The 22,874-nt window shown below is 40.7% G+C and overlaps 2 protein-coding genes across 4 annotated transcripts; both read left to right on the top strand.

Annotated features, from left to right (window-relative positions):
* The first annotated feature begins 48 nt into the window (after nt 1-48).
* Nucleotides 49-8,746, top strand: LOC130177149 (interferon alpha/beta receptor 2-like). Of its 2 annotated transcripts, none has more exons than XM_056388612.1 (7): nt 49-261; nt 932-1,064; nt 2,027-2,198; nt 2,397-2,557; nt 6,936-7,098; nt 7,687-7,787; nt 8,074-8,746. In XM_056388612.1, the coding sequence occupies exons 1-7, from the start codon at nt 191-193 to the stop codon at nt 8,173-8,175; spliced, it is 903 nt and encodes a 300-aa protein (XP_056244587.1). In that variant the 5' UTR covers nt 49-190; the 3' UTR covers nt 8,176-8,746. The 2 variants fall into 2 exon arrangements, with proteins under 2 accessions (XP_056244587.1, XP_056244588.1); XM_056388613.1 differs by having other exon boundaries at nt 55-251; nt 2,023-2,198.
* A 1,358-nt stretch (nt 8,747-10,104) lies between these two features.
* crfb4 (cytokine receptor family member b4) lies at nt 10,105-20,714 on the top strand. Of its 2 annotated transcripts, XM_056390180.1 has the most exons (7): nt 10,105-10,577; nt 12,036-12,162; nt 14,328-14,506; nt 16,531-16,685; nt 18,364-18,514; nt 19,761-19,903; nt 20,052-20,714. In XM_056390180.1, exons 1-7 carry the CDS (start codon nt 10,520-10,522, stop codon nt 20,265-20,267), a joined length of 1,029 nt encoding a protein of 342 aa, XP_056246155.1. In that variant the 5' UTR covers nt 10,105-10,519; the 3' UTR covers nt 20,268-20,714. The 2 variants fall into 2 exon arrangements, with proteins under 2 accessions (XP_056246155.1, XP_056246156.1); XM_056390181.1 differs by lacking the exon at nt 12,036-12,162.
* The last annotated feature ends 2,160 nt before the right edge of the window (nt 20,715-22,874 follow it).

Here is a 22,874-nt window from a genome sequence, read left to right as displayed (position 1 = left end):
CTGCTCACTGAGTTCAATGCACAGGGAGGGACTTCTGTGGAAATAGAAACTCAGCCGTGTACATGATAACAGCCAGTGTTAGTTTCCCATCCCCCACACATATATGTTGTGTGCTCCAACCCAAAAACAAGAACCTTAATATCTTATGTAAGACCTTTATCTGCGAGCTCTAACAGTCCATGGAAGAACAATGGAGCTGTGGATGCTTCTTCTTCTGCATTTGCAACTTGCTAATGCTCCATGGATTGAAGGTGGGAGAAAGTAAGAGGTTTATGATCAATGTGTGAGCAAAGAGCTGCTGCTGTACTGGTGAGCTTTGTAACTGTTGTTTTTCCTCCTTTAAACTTGGATTTATAGATTTTACTGTGACAAGGTGTGTGTAGACGTGTGTATACGGATGACGTGTATATACAGTACATGTGTGTATGGATGTTGATGTGTAGATAGACGTGTGTATATGGGTGACATGCGTATATAGATGTGTGTATAATGTTCATGTGTATATGGATGTGTGTTTATAGATGACATGTATGTAGATGTGCGTATATGAATGTTAAAGTGTATATAGATGTGTGTACAGTATATAGATGATGAGTGTATGTAGATGTGTGTATAGATGACGTGTTTATAGATCTGTGAATACGAATGATGTGTATGTAGATGTGTATACGAATGACGTTTATATAGATGTTGATGTGTATATAGATGTGTGTAAATGGATGTTGATGTGTATATAGATATGTGTATATAAATGACATGTATGTAGATGTGTGTATATGGATGACAAATGTATAAAGATGTGTGTATATGGATGACATATGTACAATATGTAGATGTATGTATATGGATGACGTGTATATAGATGTGTGTATATGGATGTTGATATGTATACAGATGTGTGTTTATGTTCTTACTCTCTCACCCTCTGCAGATGTTGCTGTCTCACTCCCAGCACCTTCCAACGTCTCCATCTCTTCCTTCAACATGGAGCATACACTCAGCTTCCTCCCAGGTGCTCGGACGCCCTCCAACACCCACTTCAGTGTCCAAATCATCCGCCAGAGGTATTCTCTCGACTGGCAACATTAAGGTCAGATAAAGAGGAAGGACATATGCTTGGGACATTTAGACTTATATAGTTTGACATGATGGGTACATGGATTCTCGTAATAAAAAGTGTAGAATGATGAGGAATTTGCAATGAAATGTACAACATAATGAAGGAGTCTGAATACTTTCTCAGTATCAGCCCAGCATGATCATGAGTTGGGCTCTAATAAGGTGTTTAGTATTACTGGTGTTTTCAAATAACTGATCTCTTTACTGATCACACAATAGGAACAAAGACTTAGTCATAATACTGACAAATAACAAACAGCAAAATAAAATATAAATATATAAATAAATAAATAAAAAGTCTTCAAGGACAAGTTCAGTCAAATATATTTATTTTTATAAAACTCTTTACTCCATCTTGATTTTGTTGATGATGATTTTACATTTTCTTATTTATCATTAGGTTCCTCCATCCATAATGTAATCAGGCTTTGTGATCTTTTATTAGTGTTTTACCAAGTAATAATATAATAATACCTTAATAATGACATTTAGTAATTAGCACTGAACTCACAGTACAGCTGAGGATGATGGGGAGGTCATTAGTTTTACCGTAGACACAAGCTCTGATGATGGACCCAGAGGAAATGTACGGTGGCTGTGAGAGCTCAATGCACTGCATCTTAAGAAAACACATGCAAAGACACAAATTCAGTCCTACAGCACAATGGAAGTGTTTCCAGCGGACACAAGCGTGGGGGTGGGGGGTCTCAGTGAGACAGATGTTGCCAGATGTTCATGTCACACATACATACATTTCCTGTATGATAATCCAGTGTTGGAGAATAATAAACTGTACAGTCACTGAAATACTTTGATATTTCTACAACTTCACACCTCCACTCAGACACACATGTTCTACTTTGTCTTTGTTCTACTTTTTTTGTCTTGTCTTTTACTTTGGAGGAAGTCCTCATGGAGACCAGTGGTGGGTTGTTTGGAGCTGAAGGCTGCACAGATGTGTAATCTAACCACAGCATTCAAGGACCCATACACTCAGTACCGAGCCCGGGTCCAGGCCTTCACAGCCACCCAGGCATCCAACTGGACTGTGTCAGGATGGTTCCAGCCTCTGTCAGACAGTGAGACAACCGACACATTCACACACACACACACAGTTTAAAAGTTACACACATTTCTCAGAGAAATGGAGTGAAATATCTCCTTCACCATCACTACACTGGCAGCCATCTTTGTTTCATTGTTTTTAAACTATAGTTATTTGTTTTGTGATTGCTCTCCTCCCAGTTGAGTGAATGTCAGTTGATTTCTCCCTGCAGCTGTGTTGGGACCTCCTGGTGTGTCTGTGTCTGGCTGTGGGAACTGTTTGATCCTGCAGCTCAGACTTCCTGTTACAAGGGGGGGGCAGCAGAACCTGCAGCTGGAGAACCTCTACAGAACAGTGGAGCTGCATGTGCAAAGGACCAGGGACGAGACACAGGTATGTGTCGGACTGACAGCAGCTCTAAACCATGTTTTAATCTTCCTAACGTATCAGTTGACTGTGTATAAAGTGACCCACAGATAATTATCGCTGGACTCTCACCAACAGTGTGTCCAGCAGCAGGCAGCTGTTACATAACCTGTTTTAAGATGGATTTTTAGCAAAAAATTGTCATGTGCTCTTTTTATAATCTTCGATTAGAATTAGAAAGCCTTTATTGTCATTGGAAGTTCTGCACACAACGATATTAGGAGTTCTGCTCCTCAATTGGTGCATAGTAACAAAAAGACAGATGATTTCTAATAAAAGAAGATAAATAATATAAAAAAAGAACATATGTACAAAACAGTCACATAAAATTCAAGTTGTATTATATTGCACAATAATAAATAATAATAAATAACATAATAATATAGCACAAATACATATCAAATTGCAGTGTGAGATGAATAGCAGTTGATTTGGTGATTCTTGCAGAATGACAGTAATGCACAAGAGTAAAGCAGTTTCTCGATGCTTACTTTGCGTTTAATGTGCTAATGGCCTAGGAGAGGAAACTGTTTCTGAGTCTTGAGGTGTGTGTTGACAGACCTGTAGTGCTTACCAGAGGGCAGCCGTTCAAACAGGCCATGACCAGGATGCAGGAAGCAGCAGTCTGAGCCTTAGTGCTACACATGGACCTCAGCTTAGTTTTTGTGAGAACTTTGCAAACAGTAAAGCAGTGAGAGGTAGAGGAGGTGGAGAACAACAAAGAAGACCAGGCAATAGACAGACACATTTCAGCTGACATTAGGGCGATGGACCATGTCATATCGTTTTTTACAACAACTTTCACCCGTTTTCTAAACTTGAACTCTAATCCAAAAATTGCTCACACAAAATGCAAAGTGCCACATATCTGCTGCAAAATGAAACACTGCATTGAAAATATCCTAAAAGCATCTCAGAATCAAGTATTTGTATCAAATGCCAAACACTTTTCTCATTATAGTAAATAATCTTCCAAAGGCTTGTATATACCTTTCCATACAATGTTGTAAAGTGACAGTACAGTGATCTGTGGAGAGGGGTTCAAATAAAATAAACACCTGGCGATGTTGAAACTGAAGATTTTTAGTCATCCAAAACATTGATGTTGTAAATGTAGTAGAGTGTTGTACAAGAAAACAAAACCATATGGGAATTTGTACAAAAACCGTACACACGTGTAAAAACCATATTTAAAGTGTCCACTTCCTGTTCCTCCGTAAACATGTGACATGTAACTCTGCCCTTCTACTATTACAGAATTAATCTACCTATTTTTTTTTTTTAAGTTGGCTGTATTGTGCAGAATAATAACCATTCATTCCCACAATGCAGTGCAGTAAATGGGTGGCTAACACAGTGCAAGAATATGTATTTTTGTATTTATTTTCTACTTTGGAGCCACTGTTGACTCATGTTGTGTTGGACTCTGCCCAGCCTTTCTCATAGGTGTGTTTTCATCCATTGTTTGACCTTTGGCCTATTTATTGGACTATTCTAAAGCAGTGATCGGTTTATGATCAGTTAAACAATTAGTGTTTGCTCATGTGCAGAGTGGATGTGTGTGAATATATGCAGCATTATGATTGGTTGTGTTCAGAAAAGGTAAGCGAGTGATTTTATTGGTAGAGAGCTGCGTGTAGTGTTTTGCAAAAAGTGTTTTATGACACAGAAAACTGAGTCAGAGGCTGAGAATATTAACTCACTGTTTTGCAGATTTGGTGAGTGTTTTTGTTCTTTGAGCGACAGGAAATTGTGATGTATAAATATTTTGTGTGTAAGCAGTTTAAAAAACTGTAAATCATGGTCTGACCCTGAGGGAGGCTGAGCACAGAGACCAGTCCTCAGTCTGTACACAGTAGCATCCATAATACAGACATCTAGACTGGAGAACATGTCTTCATCGTTCTACTAGACTGTAGCTTTCAGCACACAAACACCAACTTACAATGACGCAGCAGTACAGGGTTTATTAGAGAGGAACAGAGTGAGAGTCACTATGAATATGTGGACGTATCACTGAAGTAATGGCAGTAGATCATGTGGTGTTGTTCAGAAAAAGCAGTGTGTAAACATGCGTCTGTTCCAGAGTCCTGGACTTTGATGCAGCAGCATACATTATACTGACCTACTGACCTGTTCTGGTAAAATCAGCTGTTTTTGAATATTTTCTATTTCTGTGTTGTGTGAAGCCTAAATGACAAAAAGATATATAAAGTTGTAAAGACAGCAATGTTTTGGGTTAAGTTCATCAGTGTGTTGTTGCTGCTTTGAAAGAGTCATTCAGATGGTGCACGTGTTGTGATTGCAGTTTCATTTCGACGTAGAAGTGAGATCTTCAGTTCCAACTGTTCTGTCTTATTTCGCTTGTGTGTGGGGTTTTGACGGAGTGAGGCAAATTCTGAAATAAGTGTGTAAGCAACTGTACAAACAACTGTAAATGAAACTCGAAGCAGTATGAAATACTGAGAAATCCGAAGTTTAACTGTAACTGCAGCTCTGCTTCATGTCTGTGACAGACTCGTTTACAGCCAATCAGACTTAGAGGCTGGTTTCCCTCCGATGTTTTTAAGGATGTGTGGTTTTACCCTCGTCTCCTCTCACCAGCTCGTGTTCCTGTGTTCAAGGAAACACAGAGTCTGATGAGAAGAACACAGAGAATTCATCATCACATCTGCAGTTTCAGTCTGGGCAGAACAGGCTTCCTTAGTAAAGCAGTTTGAGGTGTTACATCCAGGAAACGTTGGTAGTGATCCAGTCTGTGTGTTGTTGTGTTTCCTGTTGTGAACACCTGGTGTGTGGCAGCTCTTTGTTGTTCAACACTGTGGCACAGGAAGTGAGACTGTTACTGCAGAAACAACAACAGTTTTCTGTGGAGAGACAAGACACAGGTTTTTACCAGCAGCTGAATTATCCACAGAGGTTTCCTCCTCTCCTTAACAAACACACCAGGGGATTGAAACGCAGCAGTTTACCTTTAATGATCAGAGATTCACTGACGCTATTCAGTGACACAGGAGCTGAGCTGTCTAACATTTCTAAACACACTGACACATGATCATAGAGGATATGATGTCATTGACAGACAACCAATAAAAAGTTACCATGATTAAAATCACACATTTCTTTGGTTTGAGAATTGATGGAAACATTTGGGAGAATGTAAGACCATAACTCAACAACATATAGAACATAGGCCTAGAAGTTTTTAGACATTTTAATGAGGAAAAGTTCCAGATTATAGCTTTAATAGTTTCTTTATACAATAAGATTTTACATACACTCTATGCAAATTAGCTGCAACTCAACAGACTAAAACATTAACATGCTGCTCACATCATGAACATTACTCCATCAATATGATACAGAATAGTCAGAAATTGTATTTTATCTACAGTTCAACTTTTATAAAGTTTATCTCCCAACATGAACTACATGCTGTTCCAAGGTGTAAAGATCAGGGGGTGAATGATAGATCAAAACATGGTGGTCAGAATAGATCCACTGCATCCACCTGCGGGACCTGAGGGCAGTTCAGAAGGTGTTGCATCACTTTGCCCCACAGCTGGGTCACAGGTGATGGTGAGATCAGACACCACAGTGGTAGTAGTCCTGATCAGGCCGGGGCCTGAGGTCCCCCGAATATCACACACAGAGAGATGTGTAACTGCAAACCTCTGTTATGCAATATTATATCATTCAAAGGGAGAACTTGAAAACAGTTTTCTGTATGTAACTGAGGTGGAGAAACTTCCAGAAGGAAACCATCACTGCAGCTCTCCAGTGATTGGGGCTTCATGTCAGAGCGGCCAGAAGACGCTTCAACTCACTGACAGTAAAGAAGCAGCTGTTTGGTCTCAGGTCTAAGCTTCATGTCTGGAGGAAACACTGGACACAGGATCTGTGGATCTCAGAGAGACCATCAGGTTCTTGGTCTCCTCTCTTCTCCCTGATGTCTCAGTTAGTCCAGGTCCAGCTCTAGAAGAGTCCTGGTTGTTCCAGACTTCTTCATGTCAGAATGATGGAGACCACTGTTCTCTGAGCAGAAATGTTTCCGTATCCTCCCCTAGATCTGAGCCTCCAAACAAAAAGGGAAGTTGTTTGTCTTTTTGACGTGGAGCGTTGTTCATTTTCCATTTAAATACCAGGATGAGTTTTACTGACTGTATGAAGAGAACACAACACTTTGTGAAAGGAAATTTTGTTGTCAACCAAACTGTGAGATTTGATCATAATTTGTTCCCACCTACAGAAACTTCATTACCACCTCACCCTGCTCCGTGAATGATGTCATTTCTTTTCTTGACATGTGTCACTACTGTATCTTCTGGCTTGTGTTGTGTTTCAGTTCAGATTGAGTCTGCCTTACAAAGAGGAGACTGTGATCACGTACCTGCAGCCAGGTGTGGAGTACTGTGTGACCATCACCGTGACCACATACTTCAGCTCCAACTCCGTGTCCAGTCGACCTTACTGCGCCTTCACCAGCCCCCCTCCACCCACAACCTCAGGTACAGCGCTGTGTATACCGACAGTGTAGGAAAGTTCCAGTACACTCATTAAGTTACTCTTTAAAGACCAGACACATCCTTGGTCCACCCTCACAGGTTTTTATCAGTTATGTTTTCTGACTATACATCGTCTGTTTCGGACTGTGTCAGACTGATTCTGACTTAAAACTACAGCAATGAACTTTCTGTTTTTTAAGTGATGGGAACAGAATCCACAGTTCCCATACTGAGTTAATCCGAAATGAATCTGAGGCTGAACATGGTCCTCACTGTAGTTCTTTGTATTTCCCTGGACAGTGTGTGCTGTATCCTTTAGTATTAAAAACTTGTGTGACGCCTTCATGAGGGTAGAATGTATTGAAACTGATCCTGTGTGTCTGAACAGGTACCTGTCGCCCTCCAGTGTTTTAGCTCTGGGCTAAAATGCTGAAAGAGGGAACTTGATTTGAATATAACGGTTCCTCTCTGAGAACACAGGATTTAACAGTTTAACACTGAAGTGTGATCACAGTTAGCCACATGCTAATTGGCAGTGAAAACAGCAGAGGTTCAGGGTCTTATGTGAGTTACTCTCCCCTTGTTTTGCAGCGTATTTGGTCTTCGGCCTGCTGGGGGCTTCCTGTATGTTGGTGCTCTTCTTCATTGGACTGATGGTTCATGGCGGTTGGCTGAGCTCATCCAGAACTCTGGTAAGTGATCCAGCTCTGTGCTGGGACCTGAAGAGGAATGCTGGTTTTCACTCCGGATTTTCATCTACTTTTAGTCAAATTGTAGTCATTAGATTTTTGTTAGTGTTAGTCAGTGACATGTTAGTCTCATCTCCTTCTCTGTGTACACAGACTGGCCCAGTGTTCTCCTTTATAGACTAATTTATCGCTTCATTGAAAACAGCCCTAAATCATATATTTCAGCCCCATATGAAAGCTCATTGTTTTATATAGAACCTATATCTCTCTTATCTCCAATCATACACAGCTACAGAATGAAGACTCTACCAACTGGCTCCTGACTGCCCACAGCCCGACTCCCCCACTGAGGAGCTGCTCTGCGGGGGGAGAGGACGACTGTGAAGACTGAACTGACTCCCAGATTAAAAATGTAAAGTGTTGGAGAGGGACAGGACTGAGGCTCGAGACCAGGGGAGCTGGTTTAGGTAGACCTGATAGGGCCTTAGAGGAAGTTCAGGGTAATGTTCATGGTTCAGTATCAGAGTGAGATGTCTTTATAAACTGTTATAAAACTTTCCTTATGTCAGTGTTTCTTGTGGAGGCTTATTTCTGCCATGAAAAACTGCTCAGTAGCACACTGTGACATTAAAAGTTACACAATAAGATGTTTTTGACATAATAACGATGGTTTCACAAATGTATACATTTTTAACAAGAACCCTTCCTTATTATTACACAAATAATACGGTTACTGATACTATTCATATTTTTATAACATAAAAATAATCATGTCATAACAGCTTGACACTGATGTGTGTATGATGTCTGGAGAAGAGTTGTGGGAGTTGTGTAAATGTCAGCGTTGAAGCTAACACTGGTCTACATCTTGCTGTATGTGCATGGTTAAACTGGAAAGCCTTTTAATGTAACTGTAATTCTTTCACTTTAATTTCCCAATGAATAAAACTGAAATCAACAGATATTTATCAGGTTTATTATATCTTTGTTCTCAGAGTTGACCATCTGTTATTAAAGTCGACTATGCTACAGGTGCAGCAAATGTCTCATCTCACTGCGCTGCAGAACAGAGAGGTTCAGGAGATCCATTGTTCCCACTGCTCTCAGGATATACAACACCTCAGCCAAAGGAAGTGGACTAATCTAATTATTATTGTTTATTTATTATCAACAGTTTTTATTATTATTATTATTATTATTATTATCAACAATGAGTTAATGGACACATGAATTTCCCCTAGGGAATAAGTAAAGTATCTATCTATGATCATCCTGTTCTCTTTGGTCTTGTTATAAATTTCCACATACATTTTAACTTTAATTCAAGTGTGATTCATGTATTTCCCGTCTCTCTGGGCTTAGGGCCACTGTGGGTAAAACTAGAATTATCTCCTCCTGGTTGACTCCTCCTCCAACCAGCCAGGTTGCAAGAAATATGGCTACAGTCTCTCCTTTCTGAGTTACTACTACTTAATAGTTATTATGATGTCACAGTGAAGTTGACCATTGACCATTTGGATAAAAATGTCATCACTTAATTTTAGATTGTGTCATAATTAGTGTATGAATTTGTGAGTTGTGGCCAAAAATGTGTTTTGTGAGATCATAATGTGTCAGAAGTGATGAACTTCTCTCCAGGCGTTCCTGATATATTGCATTCACAAGAACACTCACTGTGACCTTTACCTTTGACCTCCATTATCAAATCAGTTCATCTTTGAGTCCAACTGAGAGAATCAGGAGAGAACAGATCTTTTTCTCACTTTCTTTATTGTTCATAATATACAAAGGTGCAAACATAGACATATACAATAAAACAATCAAAGAAAAGACAATAACAAATCAGTAAATAAATTGAAATAAATAAATAATAAAAGAACATATTTGTATGTGTAACAAAGCCAGAGTTGGTGTTATATGCAGCATATTAACTTCATTCAACCGTTCAAGGTCTTAATAGCTTTTTTGTTTATAGCATTAACAAAGTGCAGGAAAGTTGGCTTGGTTCTTGCCCATTTTTTCTTATAAATACGGATTTTCCAAAAACAAAAAGTTGTACTACAACATGTGCTTTCAATCGTATCTTAAAATACAGCATTGCATCAAGCATAACTATTCAAATACTCACTTTAATTTCGGGGGAATCGGCTACATAAATCCAGAACATTCGTTTAAGGAAAGTGCAGCTCTGAAGTTCTTAGTTCTTATAGAAACAGCACTTCCTGTGTGGCAGTCAGGACAGAGCTCTGTCGTCACATAGGTGCTTCCAGAAGCATTAAAATCATGTGACGCGGTGACGTCACCAAGGCGAACACTTTATCACTTTATTTATTTCACTTTATCACCACACTGCAGGACGGTGAGGTTACTGTAACACAGCGGACTGTACAGTGAGTAGAGAGTGCTTTGACATGACACAGTAACAGTGTGTGGTGCGTTCACAGACAGTCTGCAAAACAAGTCCTGTCTGATCATTTACCGCCAACGGCAGCTCAGTAAATGAAAACATGCGGGCTGCGCCTCCTCCTCTGTTACACTTCTGTCAACATGGCTGACAGTATTTACAGCGCACACACCGATAGGCGGGTTACACGAAGCCTCAGACGTTTCTGCGCAGAGAGGAGTTTCGTTTCCGCGGAGTTCCCCGCCTTATTTTACTCATGGTACCAGGAAATGTTGGAGTCATAAATGAAACAGACCGTCAGCTGGACGATACTTTAAACTGAGAGGACAACATGTCTGCCACCATCCGCACCTTCATCCTGACGTTTTCAACACTATGTGGATCCTCAGGTAACATCTGTCTGTTTTGTGTGTGTGTGTGTGTGTGTGTGTGTGTGTGTGTGTGTGTGTGTGTCACAGTTTGTTTATGTGTATGTTACTGGAACTGGAGTGGATAGGAATCATTGTGAATCCAGCCAACAGTGAAGTCGCTGTGACTGTGTCCTGACACTTTGTGACTGAACTTAATGAATCAGAAATGTGTTCTGTAGAAAAGCAAGATCAGCTGTGTAAAATGAGGCAGTCAGATCATTTGTATTAAGTTTGTTTTTCTAAAATCCCAGGTGGGATTCTGTAAGTGAAATTAACTTTGACTTAGTATCACTCTGGGTTACAGTAAGCTAAGACTGTGACATTACCTTGTTGTGTTGTCACAAGTCGTCCACTCACGGAGCATTTATTAGGAACACCAGATAGAACAGGTCCAGTGTCTCTTTCACATTTCCAGAGACCAAACGTTCATGAACACTTTTGACAGTGGAGAGGGAACACACTGGGTAGTTCCTCAGTTCTTCATGTCATGGATCCAGCAGATGTTGAAACTTTCCTCTGAGACTCTGCTCCATGTTGACATGATGGATCACATCATTTCTGCTGATTCATCAGCTGCACATTCATGCTGCCACTCTCCTGTGCTGCCACATCCCAAAGGTGTTCTACTGGATTCAGGTCTGGAGACTGGGGGGTCAACTGAACTCACTGTCATGTTGATGACACCAGTTTGTGACATGGAGCATGATCCTGCTGGAAGGAGCCATTAGAAGATGGTGAACTGTGGCCATGAAGGGATGAACATATTCAGCAACAATACTCAGATAGACTGAGACAATCAGACCATGATTGATTGGTACGTTCCCCACACCATCACACCACCACCACCAGCCTGGACTGTTGACACAAGGCAGGTTGTCTCCATGGATTCAGACTCTGACTCTACCATCTGCTGACTCAGCACAAATCCAGATCCATCAGGTGGTGAGTCTGTGTCCACTGCAGCCTCAGGTTTCTGGTCTTGGTGACAGGAAGTGGAACCTGATGTGGTCTCTGCTGTTGTAGGCTGGACGTGTTGTTCACTCTGAAGCTTCTCTGCTCAGTACAGTTGTACAGAGTGGTTATCTGAGTGACCGTAGCCGTAGACCACTGACCTCTGTCATCAACACTGAGCTGCTGCTCACTGGATGCTTTTGTTGTTGCTCAATTCTGAGTAAAAACTCTAGAGACTGTTGAGTGTGAAAATCCAGGAGATCAGCAGTTTGACAAAAACTCAGACCAGCAGTCATGTCACTGTCAAAGTCACTGAGTCACATTTTCCCTCATCAACAGAAGCTCCTCACCTGGATCTGCTGCTGCCACATGATTGGCTGATGGGATAATTACAGGTGTTAGTAATGTCAGTGTGTAAAGTATAGAGAGTGTTACTGTGATGACACTAACTTTGTGTCACATTGTGTTTGTATATGGCCTGTGCAGTGGGATCAGGGATCCTCAGAACACCCACAAATGTCAGCCTGACTTCCTACAACATGGATCTGGTGCTGAGGTGGAGTCCACCTAAAGGGGCAGTCAGCAGCAACCTGGTCTACACAGTTGAGTACAAGTGAGTCCACACTGATCAAATAACACTAAACTAATAAACCCTCTGTGGTTTTGCTGCACAGCCATGACCTGTCTGTGTTAAACCCACAGCTGCCACAACACATTATTTTCATTACTGATTCAGAGAACAATCATTTAGTCTATAAATGGCAGAGAGTGATTAAAAAGATCCCATCGTTTTCACATTCAGATTGTTGTATCCAGCCGACAGTCCAAAGCTGAGAGCTGTTCAGCTTCCTATCAAATAACCAACAGATGTCACATCTGAAAAACTGGACCTTATTAATCAACTGATCATTTCAGCTTCACTGGTTTACATTTCTCTACAAGTCAAAGGTTACTCAGTCACATACTTGTCACTCAAGAATTAGGGGTTGAGGGTCAGCAGGTATTAAAAGTAAAAAAAAAAACCAAAAAAAACCTTTGCAGTCATTTATTAAAGTGAATATGGGGACCTGCATCCAGCAGCAGGTACCAGTGAATATAAATTTGACACACACTGTTAAGAGCATGGAGAAACACAAGGTTTAGGTGGTCTAACATCACCATGATGAAATATTTCTACATACAGGTGTCATGTTTCATTTCTGAATCTAAAATTGATCAAAATGACAATCAGTTTATCAATCACTCATTGTCCCAGTATTTTTGTTCTCCATCCCCGTCTACGTGGTTGCATTCAGCAACACATCTGAAGAGATATCGTGTCAATCTCGTTCTCGTGGACACGATATCTCTGTAACGCCTTAAAGGAACAATCAATCACAATCACAATTTGGCACAAACAGTCACTCGGACTCAAGGACAAACTGATTAGATTTTGGTCGTCAAAGGTAAGGTAATGGTGACCTCACAAGACACTTTTTAGCCATAACTCAAGACTTCACACAGCAATTATGGCTGACTATGAAAATTTCACACAAATATTTCATATTTTCTATGACTCTGGATAAACAGGGATCTAATCTGAAAATAGTCTGAGTAGAGGAGGCAGACAACCACGAGGAGGTGATTTTACTTTTCGCAAACTGAATAGAAATTTTCTAGTTCTCAGTTTGAATTCATATTCATATACATCTTTTATATGCTTGAAAATCTGATCATCACTGAAGTGTCTGTCATGAAAGAGCCAATAAAACAAACTGAATGGTCAAAGACGTCATGTTGACATTTTAGGTGTACTGATTGATTCACATCAGCTGATGCATTGAGTAACAAGAAGACATTCCACCTTAAAAGTAGCCGGAGTGGCGGAATCAAAATATATTTAAAATTGCAATATTGCCTCTTGCAAACCCAAATCACAGGAGCTGCATTTCTTTTTGATAAAGGTAAAAGTGTCACATTGTTCTTCATTGTTAGCATCATAAGACTTGTGGTGCTACAGAGACGCCTTGGCCTACGTAAAGGAACATGTTTGTTTGGTACAACACCGACAAAAATCACATCATCATTTAAAATCTTTCAGTGGAAATTAAATGCAAAAACGATCATTCCTACTGAAATCACAATATCTGCCGAAATATTCTTTTGTTTTTGCATCTCATGCAGCCCTACTGCCAGTGGCCTCTGAGCTGCTCAGTGAATCCATTCATCATTCACTCTTCTGACAGTTTCTTTGTCTGTGCTGCATTTACACAGTCAGTCTGTTTAACCTGGACAGGTGTGCAGCTGGAAATGAAAGCTAGCTTGGATGTGTTCTCATAACCTAGCCGGTTAGCTTAGCTTGACATCTGCCGGCACTCGACCAGAGAAGTTGAGTGGTTGAGTGGGATCATGCTGTCCATTGTTTCTTTGACACTGTGTTCTGTGGATGTGGATTATCAGGAGAAACAATGAGACTTTCACAAAAGAGATTCTGTTGTTGTTTTAAATTCCATTCACCTTCACTGTGGGATTACTGTGTGAATCCTGACTTTAATTTCTGAATCCTCAGATTTTCTCTCTGAATTCTTGAATTTATACCCCAAATAATTTTTTCTCATTTGGCCCTAATCCTCTTCCATAGATTATCTGTTAGTTTGACACACTGCTGCCTTTTCTATTCTACACACACACTCTCTTGCCCTCAGTTGAACATCGTGGGTTTTCCCAGCATGCTCTTTGTACATTGTCATCATAGCACACTTGAAACTGAAATAAGTCCTGGCTGATTTTTGTCCACAGCACTACAGTCATACCCTACACAGTCGGCTGTGTGAACATCTCCGACTGTGTATGTGAATTGAGTAATCTCACTCGTCCCATCGTGGAGTATGGAAAGTATACCGGCAGAGTGCGGGCGCAGCTGGGGTCAGAGAGCTCGGCCTGGGTGGAGAGTAACCACATCACCCCGGACAAAGACAGTGAGTACACACTCTGTGTGTCATAATAAAAGTACTGTACCTGACATACAGGTGATCTGATCTCAAAAAGATGATTTTAGTATGTTGTAGTCAGCTGACTCATCAGCTGAGTTTTGATTTGATTACCGATCAGATAATTGATTGTTCTAACAAAAACATCTGAATGTTTATATGAAGATTGGGTCAAATGATTGTGTGATTTAAAAGGTGACAAACTCAGAGGAAATGATTATTTACCTCTGCTATTCCCCTCAGAGCATTTTATTGTCTCTCAGCTCATTGTTTTGGTTTAATGAACTGAAGTTTCACAGTTCTGGTTCAGTCTTACTGCAGCTGCAAACAGCTCTAAATACCTGTAAAGAGCCGCTGTCCTCTACCTGCTCACAGCAAACAGCAGACACACAGGCTGCGGTGCAAAAGTCTAAATATCTTCCTCTCTAACGACTTCTCGACTGTGATGGAAGACGTCATGAGGTCAAGGAAAGATGTGAAGGAGAGTTCATCAGGACTTAGGAAAAGAATCTGACTGCACTTCCACTAATCTTTTTTATTTATTAATTTATCACACATGGATGATAAATCCTCCTTTCCTAACCACAAACACAAAACAGGACTGAAATGTTGATATAAGATAAAGATGAAGGAATATACATGTATAGAAATATGAGCCATTAAAATAATAATTCAATAGAAATAAGGAACTGAGTAGTGAAACAACAACATGTAGTGAAACAACAACATGTATAGACTATAGTATTTTGTTATGATGATGTTATTATTAACTATAAATTCAATCTGTTTGTTCTTCATGACGACTCCTGACTGATTTAAAGAGAATTAATCTATATTTATGGATTAGGGCTTCAGTCGATCAGACAACGATTTCCATCAGTTCTGGATCAAGTCACAAACATAAAACAGCTGCTCTGATGTTTCTACATTTATGTGGGTCTGCACTGTAGTGAAACAACGGTTTAAAAGTTGCTGCAGCACGCAATTGTGGGATGGCATTTCTCCTTTCCTTTCGTAAAGGAAGGTCCAGTGTTTCCTATACTAAAGGAGATAAGATAGGAAACATTGAGGCTCCTTTCCTCATCATTTAGGGAAGTGGAGCAGCTGTGATCATGGCTGCTGCTCAGATACTTCAGTTCATTTCCATCAGTTTCAACCTTCCTAAGAAAAAAAGACTTTTGGACCACAGCCTCAGTCAGAGAGCAGCTGGTGAACGTAGTGGAGCGTTTAGCAGCTATGATATTTCCCTAAGAACTAAAGAGAGAGGGAACACTGGACGCATGCTAATAGCTCTGTGACTGCTAACATGTTAGCATATGAGTTTTTATGGTGATGATATGTCAAATGTGTGAGTGATGTGTAGCTTGTTGTAAAGAAAAATTGATTAATGATGCAGTGTGGCTTTGTTTCAAATTATCATGGTAACTGTTAGTGTTGCCTATTATTTTATATCAGAATCTCTTTCAAAGACCTGGGTTGAGCTCAAATGTGCTTGAATGTATTTTATAGTGTAGAAGTTGAATCCACAGTTCCACCCAGAACAGTTTATCTATAATATCCCAGATTAACAGTTCACACACTGCTGGACACACACTGTTCATCATGGCTGTTCATACATCACTCATTAATCTGACGTTTAGTAGAGTACTGATTGAGCCGTGGCGTTGGCATCGTTATACTGTAACTCCAGATCCAAACTTTTGACTGCTGCTGTGGTGTTCTGGCCCGGCTGGACCTCAAAGAATGAACACACCCATTGTGGCTGTCACCTGAAACTCTTGTGTTAAATACATCTTCATTTTGTTGTTTTGGTTTTACCTTTCAGACACACAAAGAAGTGGAGTGTTAAAAAATCTCTCCCAGGTGGTGAATTAACAGAGGGATGACTAAACAATGACTACAAACTGTTAGATATCTCTGTAGTTATATCAAATCAAGTCAAACACTTACAACTGTCAATGTGGTTTTTGCTGCTGTCCTTCCCACTCTCCTCTCCTCTTCGTCTTCCTCAGCCATCGTTGGTTCACCCGGCGTCACTCTCCTCTCAAACGGGGCGACCATTGAGGTCAGCATTAAGGACCCGGAGTTTAAAGTGTCGGCGCTTAGGAACATCTACATCTCTGCCACATACAACGTCAGCTACTGGAAGGATGGCCAGAAGGAGAAGGTGGATGCACTGGTTTTTACCTCACAATTATGGTTCTTGTGTGGGATACTGGGAGGAACCATTAAGTTTGGCCACCATGACAGAAACATCTTATTGATCTAAAGAATATTATCTCACAAGAAGAATAAAAAAACACTAAGTTATTTATAGTAGTAAATATAGTATTTATTTTTGGGTATCATTTGTCTGGAGCACAGAGTGTAGAAACTGGTCATGTACCAAAGGTTAGCTGATGTCAGATTATTTTTAATCAGATAAATATAACTATTGACATCACAGTTTTAAAGTGAAGTTCATGCCCAGCTGTTTTAAAGTCTACAGATTGCCATCTTGGCAGTGTGTAATTCCACCTCTAACTCCCGGCTAATCCAAACATGTGCAAAGAGTAGGAGCGTGGGTGTGGAGCTGGTTTAATAACTGGAAAATATATACGCTCATTAGCATCGTTAGCACAGCTGGGCTTCTTGCTCAAAGGCTAATTCACTGGCTAATTAGCTAGCTAACGAGCTAAGCTAACAAGGTACACTGAGGTATGATGAGTGTAGGCACAGATACCTGCTAATTAGTGCCAACATAAATAAAATAATTGTAGAATTTGACTCACAAGTAAAAACAGGAGCAGAGACTTCCTCATGTTCTATTAGTCAGTCAACAACAAGTCATGTTATCCTTCTGATATTTACATGAAGAGCCAACACCACAAACAGAGAGGTCACGTTCACTGACTGAGTTAGCTGAGGACACGCCGAGCAGACAGCTAGCTGCTAGACACCTGTCACTCAAAGAGGTCACGCCCTCAATTAGACATAACTTTAAACCATGATAAAATGTAAACAGGTGAGTTATATAAACAGCTGTCATGAAGGAGGAAATTAGCTCTCGAGACCAAAACATGCTTTTGCACCAGTTATTTCTGCTGTAAAGTTGGACATTTTAACATGGGAGTCTATGGAGATTGACTCACTGTTGGAGCCAGACTCTAGTGGTCATTAGAGGAACTGTAGGTTTTGGCACAACCAGTGGTTTGTGACCTTTTGTCTCCTTCCCTCTCAAACATCAGAATGTGGTCAGGTCACGGCTCAGATGTTAACAGCTTCACCAAACAGGGATGTTTCCTCTAAACTTCTCATATGGTTTCAGCTCAATAAATGTTCAGATGATCCAATATCTCACCAATAATCAAAGATCAGAGAAAAAAACTGAAAAACTGACAGATTAGTGGATCTTGTGAATCATGTGACTCAGATTTACCTGTGTCCCTGTTTATTAAACTGTATATACTGTTAAACCAGCTTCACCTGCAGCAGCTACAGCTGCTGATCACTGAGGCTTCAGTATTAATGATGCCAGATATAATCATGTTGTTCAGAGAGATCAGACCAGGACTTTAATGCCTTCACTACATTTTACTGATGTTACTTGTGTGTGCACATCTTTGTATTAGTACTGTAGATGTGAATACGTCCTCCACCACTGCAGACATGTCCACAGACTGCTGGGAGAGTGGCTGCAGAGCCACCACTGCCGGTATTTACATAATTTCCAGCTCATTTTAAAGGAGCTGAATGTGTCTTGTTTTCCATTAGACAATAAAGTTATTAACTAAGCTGCTGTCCTCACTGTCCCTGTGGTGCTGCAGCTGCTCACACACTGACAACCTCTCTGTGTTTTCCTACAGGCCCAACATATCAGCGACATACAGCAAAACCGGGTGGTTCTGATTGACCTGGACCCAGAGACCAGGTACTGTGTCCAAGTCCAAATCAACACAGAGAGCAACCCCCACCCCAGCAAGCTCAGTGAAGTTGTCTGTGAGAGTACCACCACAGGTAAGCTGAATTTTCAATTATTGATTTATTAGTGGAATAATCAGGGGCTGGATTGGTGCTGATCCACCTGCAACTTTCAACACAGCCTGCAGGGGTTTGATCTGCAGGTCATTCCTATATTCTGATTACAAGAAGAGACAGGCCTGTAGCCAGTCTAGTGGAGGGGCTGTGGGGATGGCAGTGTCAGCTGGTCGGTCAGTTAGTCCACTACTGGTCCTACATGAAATTATGGTTCCTGGACAAGCCAGACTCTGGTGCTCCCCTGGCTGCCTATTTGGTTCTTATTGAAATGTCTAGACAACAATTGGATGGATTGGGAGGAAAACTGGTTCAGACTTTCATCTCCTTCTCAAGAGAGTTGAGTCAATTTCCAGTTTTGCCAGTCTGATTCAGTCTGGTCTGGTCTGCTCTGGTCCAGTCCAGTGTAGGAGCTTAAACCAGTTTGATTTTCTGTGATCTGGCTGAACAGAAATGTATCATTGTGACAGTTTCTGGTAAATTAAAAAGTAAGGGGCAGTGCTGAGTCAAAGCAACACCTTGTCGAAAATGCAGAAATATTAGGTAGGAATTCTTCCCAAAGTTTGATCAAAAATACCCCGAATTTAAAAGTTTCCTCTGTCCTGGGGGAAAGGATCGACTGCAATGTTGGCTACTAAACATGTCACTTCCTGTCACAACATAAGACTGCTGTATACAGAAATATAGAAATCAAATGTATTTACTACCAGTCTCCTTTTTCTTTATTTATTTAACAACTGCTTTTACATATGTGTACGTATATGTTTATGTATGTGTATATTTGCATATGTACTATATATATGTGCAGGTATATGTGTGTATGTATATGTACATAATTTTATTGCTTTTTCTCCTGTTATTTATTTCATTATACATTTATTTCATTAATTCTATTAATAATTCTATTGTATTTTATTATATAAATATCGTTGTTGACATTTTTTTAATTTAATTCCATTGAATGATTGTAATTGTGTTTTGGCAACAAAATGAAAATGTCATGCCAATAAAACCTGTTGAATTGAATTGAAAAAAAAAACTGCTCTACTATGTTGTTACCAGTTTATTGGGAACACCTGTACAATAAGAAGCAATCAAAGTGATTCTCACTCTCTGACTCGTGTGGCGTTTTGCTGTGATAAAAATCGTAATGCTCCAGACAATGACAACAGTAATTTAAGAATGTAAATATACTGATAACTCCTGCTCTTGGTCTGTTTCTCTGTAGATGAAGCTCCATGGATGGCAGCCGTCCTCACATTCGTCCTCATGGCGGTGGCAGTGGCTCTGTTGGTGGTTGGGGTTGTGTACCGGGAAAGTATCTCCCACCTTTTTTGTCCCAAAGATGCCCTGCCTCAGCACTTCAAAGAGGTGTGTGTGTTTATATGTATCTGCATGTATGTTCAGCTGTATGTGTGTTCAGTTCTGAAATGGACCCTTTACCTGGATTATTTGTTCAGGTGTTTTCTTTGTTCTTTTAACACAAACCTGAATCCATCTGCCTCATTCCTGACCTCAGTATCTGCTGACGCCCCCTGACCCCACCATCTACCAGGCCATGAGGAACTCCCACCCACCAGAGGAGATCTACCACCAGATCAGTGTCATCACAGACCACAGGACTGTGGAAGAAGGGGGCCCTCTGGAGGTAGCAAGGACTTCGTGCAGCAAACAGGCTGATGTCTCAGTGGGGGGGGTAGAAGACATGATCAGCATAGACACTGAGAAACAGTGAAAGATTCAGACAAGATTCTGCAGCTGTCCATTATTATTATTGTTACTGTGAAGAGGCACAGAGACGTGGAGCTACAGGACTGAGAGCTCAGCCAGGTGATGTCATCTCTGTGCTCTTCAGTCTTCGTGTTGCTCATGGTGACACACTATGTAACTGAAGGAGCATGACATGCCCCAGTGGAGCTGCCCACACTAAAGGATTTATGGCAGTTGTGTCCCAAGATATCCACCCACCATCCTCTGTGTATGATTGTGTATTTTGTAACTGTATGAACCTCCATTCACTGAACACAAAATATTTTTCATTATCTCATTGTGGCAAGATGAAGGTTTTTTTAATGAAAATAAATACAGACCTCAGATCAGTGAAGTCAACATAACGTCCAGGGATTTAGATCAATGTTGTTCCGTTGAGTTTAAATAAAGTCAGTGTTTGAATATGTGATAAGGTGGTGTCTCATTTAGTTTGGTTTGCTCTGACATCAAAGGACATATGGTACACAACAGAGTAACAGCCCAGAGGTCTGTACTACAAAGTAAGTCCAACATGACCAGGATAACTTTTCATTATCTAGTTAAACTGAACCTAACATTGTCCTGATCACCTGTCCTATGAAGCTGGTTATCTACTGGGTCAGTTAACTCTGGGTTTACCTGTCCAGGTACGAGCACGTCATGAGAACGAGGCAGAGTCGTTAATTATAAGCAACATCGTCAGAACCATGAATAAAGTAGTAATATGATATGAGCAGAGACACTGATACCTGCAGGTAAGTTCAGTTATAGTGATGTCATAAAGTGAAATTCAACAAGGTGAAATGTAAACAATGTGATCACAATACTGGAATAAAAAAGAAACTAGAAATAATTGTAATTATTAAAGTCACACTAAGGATATTTTGAAAATAAGAGCATGAATTATCATTAAGTTTCTCACTGAATATTTTTGCTCTCCAGTCTGATGATGAACAAACTGTCATGAACATGTGAAGCAGATAAAAGTTAATGTTAATGTCAGACTGTTTCTGCTGCAGAGAGAAAGAAAAGAGGAGAGAAAGAAGAGGAGAGAAGTCGCTGATGTCTGAAGAGTCAGTCTGACTGAAATGTTCATTCATAATGATGGAAATATTGATCAGTGTGTGGATCATTGTTGGTTTAGTTTTTATTTCTCCTCATGTTGTTCTGAGCTGCAGTGATGAAGAAGAGAGTAAAAGCTTCATCACTGTCAGGAATCCTGTCGGATTAAAGAATCTGTGTTCTGTTCAAATGAAGTTCCAATAGTTATATTGTAGTTATTTAATAGATAGATAGATACTTTATTTATCCCCTAGCGGAAATTCATGTGTCCGTTAGCTCATTGTTGATAATAATAATAATAATAATATTAATAATAACAATAATAACAGTTAATAATAAATAAACGGGACGTTTGCTGCTGTAGCTGCTTCTCTGTCCTGCCAGAATGTTGTGGACAGGATGGTTGGTATTGTCTAAGATGGCCTCCATCTTACATTGCCTGCGTCTCTCCACAACAGTCCTGAGTGAGTCCAGACTCCTGCCAAGCACAGACCCAGCCTTGACCAGCTTGTCCAGTCTCCTTGTGTTCGTGTCAGACATGCTGCTGCCCCAGCAGACTGAAGCATTAAAGAGTTACACTGGCCACCACTGACTGATAAAACATGTGCAGCATTTCACTGCAGATGTCAAAGGACCTGAGCTTCCTGAGGGAAAAGAACCAGCTCTGCTCCTTCAGGTAGATGGCATCTGTGTTCAGGGACCAGTCCAGTTTACTGTCCAGGTGCACACCTAGGTATTTATAAGTGTGCAACACCTCAATGTCCTTCCCTCTAATGCTGACTGGCTATAGGGTGGGCCTAGACCTCCAAAAGTCCATGACCATCTCCTTGGTCTTGGAGGTGTTCAGAAGGAGGCAGTTCTTGTCGCTCCATTCACTGAAGGCCATCGTCAGATCCCTGTACTCCTCTTCCTGCCCGTTCCTGATACGCGCCACAATAGCTGTGTCATCCGAGTATTTCTGGATGTGGCAGGACTCAGAGTTGTATTTAAAGTCTGCTGTATACAGGGTGAACAGGAACTGAGCCAGAACAGTTCCCTGTGGAGCCCCAGTGCTGCTCATCACTGTCCCTGAGACACAGTCACCCAGCCTGACGTACTGTGGTCGTCTTGTCAGGTAATCCACAATCCAGGACGTGAAGCAGGGATCCACCCCCATCCCCTTCCAGCTTGTCTTTAAGGATGGGGGGCTGGATGGTGTTAAATGCACTTGAAAAATGAAAGAACATAATCCTCATGTAACCACCTGGCTCATCCAAGTAAGAATGGGTGCAGGATGTAAAGGACGGCATCATCCACTCCAACATGTTCCTTGTAGGCGAACTGCCTAATGTAATAAACCCTCCTCTGTTTGTTAGAGGCTCTGTTTTAAAACCAGAGTAGCACATGGAAAGACTCAAACAGCGAAACACCCACTGATCTATACAAATATACTGATCTTTATTATTGATCACTTAATTGTAAACTCTTATTTCCCTGTCAGGATCCTGTAGGAATCATGACTCAGTTTTTCAGTGATCTGATTGTTCAGCAG

Source organism: Seriola aureovittata, chromosome 11 (assembly GCF_021018895.1).
Source record: "Seriola aureovittata isolate HTS-2021-v1 ecotype China chromosome 11, ASM2101889v1, whole genome shotgun sequence".
In the NCBI taxonomy this organism is placed as follows: Eukaryota; Metazoa; Chordata; class Actinopteri; order Carangiformes; family Carangidae; genus Seriola; species Seriola aureovittata.
The sequence above is the reverse complement of the archived record's forward strand: the minus strand, read 5'-3'. Positions and strand labels throughout refer to the sequence as shown.